We start from the raw sequence: 3,404 nt of genomic DNA on the forward strand, positions 1-3,404 counted from the left end.
TAAATTTCCATGAGTTTGATAAATGTAATGCAAAGTTGTCTGTTATCATTCACGTTTAAAACAAGTAAATTTTGCTCTTGTCTTTTACAAGATCTACAAGAAAGGAGGAATTACATTTTAGTGATTTATTTATTCTGTTAGTGCCAGCGGGCCATAAATAATACATTGTAAGACTGAAGTTGCGGGCCGTATGAAATCTTACCGCAGGCCGTGATTGGCCCCCGGACCGGACTTTGGACATGCCTGATCTAAATCCTGTTAGTGATTATTGCCCTCCAGTGGAAGAGTCTGACCATGTAAGTATCTCTTAGCAGATCTTAAAAGATGTCAGTTTGAAGTCTCCACCAATCCTGATGTAAACTGATGACATCAACACTCTCCGCGTTTGGAAACTTGAATTCATGGTCATCGGGAATTTCCACTTCAAACACATCTCCAGCCAGCTTCAACACAATCTGAAGAAGAAGAAAACAGAATAAATTAGAATGAAATGAGGTTCTGCTCCAGGCTGGTTATCACGATGTGATTGAGGGAATAGGTCTGCATTTCTTTCTATAAACTGTGGCAGCTTTTAGGACAAAACATGACAACAATTCTCAACAAATCTCTCTTACCTTGACTTCCTTGCCTCTGTGTAAGGGGTTGGGTATTTCCCTTCTCTCTTCACCCCAACACCCAGCTGTCTTTGAGTTAAAAACCAGAACAGATCCATCAGCGTTGTCATGGAAACGAGGGTTAAAATGGAGTGCCAGTTCATTTGCATCATTGCCAAGGTCAATATGGAACCTGGTTTGATCCCAAATTAGATCATTAAAGTGCTGGAAATATATCTATGAAAGTATATATCACTCCCGTCAGAGAAGCACGGACCACAGTTCTTTTGATACAGATGATTTATTGGCACGACATCGCCGTAAACGCCATCACCACCGTCGAACTGTTTAGCACAACACACAATTAAACAGGTTTCACATATACAACACGTACAAACGCAACATAAGAAAAACAGATTACCTCGCTGGCTGCACCCCTGAGGGAATGAGTTTACCATGAGCAAAGAAAAACGTCTTAAAAAGAATGTCTTCTGCAACTTCCTCTTCTTGCAGTATTACCTCAAATAAAGTTCGTGGAGTGGAGTACCACATTAAAGGTCCGTCACTAAACAAAGAACAGAAACCACTTCCGCCTGTATGATGTGTTAAATAAAGGAATTAAATATTCATAAAATAAACAATGTTAAATAAAATATTCTACAGACATAAAATGACAACATAAATTATATTATGGTTAAAGTATACTAGGTTTGTTTGTTTTACCTGTCTGCATCATGCAAAACAAACCCCTTAATCTTCAGCTGATCTCCAGTTCTCAGAATCACATCCTTTAATTCAAGTTGCTGTAGACATAGATATTAACGTTTGTTTTACCAACATTGTTTTATAAGCTCAAACGAAGTCATAAACAGTCAAGCATGAAACAGACATGAGAAAAATACATCTATAAGCAATTTTTAAAAAAACAACTGTATAATTATTATATATTTTTTACAAATACTGCACCATGCTCATTTTGGGTGTGGTTCAGACCTCGGGAGATATGGAAGCAGTTGATGGCAGCATCAATACGTCCTAGAAAGCAATATTGTACTTTTGAGACTGATGTTTTTCTCACTATATAGGGGGAGGAACAACAGCTCCTCTGAAGAGATTCTATGCATCTTTCTTTCGATATGACAGTTAATTGGATCATTTATTTCAGAACAACACTATACAATCTTTGTTATTTTCCTGCCAATCAGTTGATCTGATAATGATTAACACATAAAACGCTGTAAAAAAAAAGTCGCCTGTTTACCCGTGGATGCTATTTTATTGCAAAAACTTTATTACATTTGCATTGAGTTGTTCTTTATCTTTGATTAATGTCCAATGTCTCCCCTCTTGTGGTCAATACGGTAAACTGTTCCTCAACTCCAAGGCCACGCCCTTTACTTTCGGTATTAAAACAACAAAACAGTCGAATCGGTCGAAAAGGACACAATTTTTGAACATTCATCATAAACATTATTTCGCAACATTAACGTTTTTCCTGCTTGTAACCACCTAGAGGAAATATATATGTACTGTATATGGAACTACATCAAAATTTGACAAAATAATGAAAGAAAATAATTTTTTAAAGTCTGCTAGAATACTTACAAATTTATTACTGAACTGTTACAAACCAAACGTGGTTCTTTCAAAAATAAAAACCTTTATGAGTTTGTCAATACTTGTAGTTTTCTTACAGAAAACTCCCGCTATTTTCAGGAAGTGACGTAGGAGAATATTAGGAACTGTCAGTGGATAAAGAAAGTACATATAATTCCTACTAGAGCAGACATATCATAAATTACATTTTGCTTCGACCGATTCAGGGGTGTTAATCGCGGGCAAATAACCAATTTAAGGTAAACAGTTAATATTTTTGTATTAGTGCATGCTTGGAATTTGACTTCGCACTTGCTAGCAGCTAGTCAAACAGTTTATTCTATCGTTGATTGTAAAAGAAATATACATACATGGTAATTATATTCTATAGTTGTGTTTGTGACGGTGAGGCCATGCTAGTGCTAATAATCGGCGGAGTCCTGTATTTTTTTTTAATATGGATTATTTCTTCTTGTTGTTATCGAGTGATTAGAATTTCCCGAGTATTCAAAAGAAGTTTAAATAAAAGTGAAACCAACACACACGGCGCACCCACGAACATCGAGAAGACAGGAAGTGACGCAATACGTTACCCAACGGAAGCAGGCCCGACCCTGCTTAGCTTCCCACTAAAGTCACTAAAGTTGTACATATAAAATAATCCCCATCTGAGTTTAATCGGTGCTGAAGGCACACAATAGAGAAGGGGGGTACTGTCATTCAACAGACTAACTTCATGTTATCTTAAAGTCTTTTTGGGTGGATGAAAAAGTGTTAAGGTTTCGGTTTTTACAGGACCCGAAAGCAGGCAAAACGCAGTGATAAAAAGTCCAAAAACTAGTCTTTATTTAACAAAATCAAACTGGCAATCCTCCTGGACCGCAGGGAAGCACTCGTCCAGTCTTCCGGGGCGCACAAAGAGCTCCAGAGCGGACCCAACACAGGAGTCAAGTCCTGCGCGTTCTCTAGTCCAGCAGGGCGGCGTGGAGACCTCAAACGAGCTGGGCTGGGGTGGGCTGGGGGAAACACCAAAACTCTCCGACGGTAGGGCAGGCGCCCTCCCAGGCTTATCCGGGTGGGCGCAGTAGACGTCTCGGTTGTTGTCCAGTATGAAACGGCGGGGGACCCACGATCGCGTACCCCTCCCAGTCGACCAGGAACTGGAACTCTCGTCCTCGGCGACGGACGTCCAGGATGCTCCGGACTGTGTCGGCA

General features: G+C 39.5%; 1 protein-coding gene across 1 annotated transcript; it reads right to left on the reverse strand.

Moving 5' to 3' along the window:
- Positions 1 to 317: 317 nt before the first annotated feature.
- Positions 318 to 2,747, reverse strand: LOC115248468 (galectin-2-like). The gene is made up of 4 exons (XM_029832221.1): positions 1,560 to 2,747; positions 1,317 to 1,396; positions 615 to 786; positions 318 to 455 (listed from the first exon to the last, which is right to left on the reverse strand). The coding sequence occupies exons 1-4, from the start codon at positions 1,566 to 1,568 to the stop codon at positions 318 to 320; spliced, it is 399 nt and encodes a 132-aa protein (XP_029688081.1). The 5' UTR covers positions 1,569 to 2,747.
- Positions 2,748 to 3,404: the final 657 nt, after the last annotated feature.

This window comes from Takifugu rubripes, unplaced genomic scaffold, assembly GCF_901000725.2.
Source record: "Takifugu rubripes unplaced genomic scaffold, fTakRub1.2, whole genome shotgun sequence".
Classification (NCBI taxonomy): Eukaryota; Metazoa; Chordata; class Actinopteri; order Tetraodontiformes; family Tetraodontidae; genus Takifugu; species Takifugu rubripes.

What these genes read in the sequence shown, in the direction of transcription:
- LOC115248468 (XM_029832221.1), bottom strand. An exon ending in GTTTTGCATGATGCAGACAG is followed by an intron (nt 787 to 1,316) that starts GTAAAACAAACA and finishes GGATCAAACCAG; the next exon opens with GTTCCATATTGACCTTGGCA. An exon ending in ACAGAGGCAAGGAAGTCAAG is followed by an intron (nt 456 to 614) that starts GTAAGAGAGATT and finishes CTTCTTCTTCAG; the next exon opens with ATTGTGTTGAAGCTGGCTGG.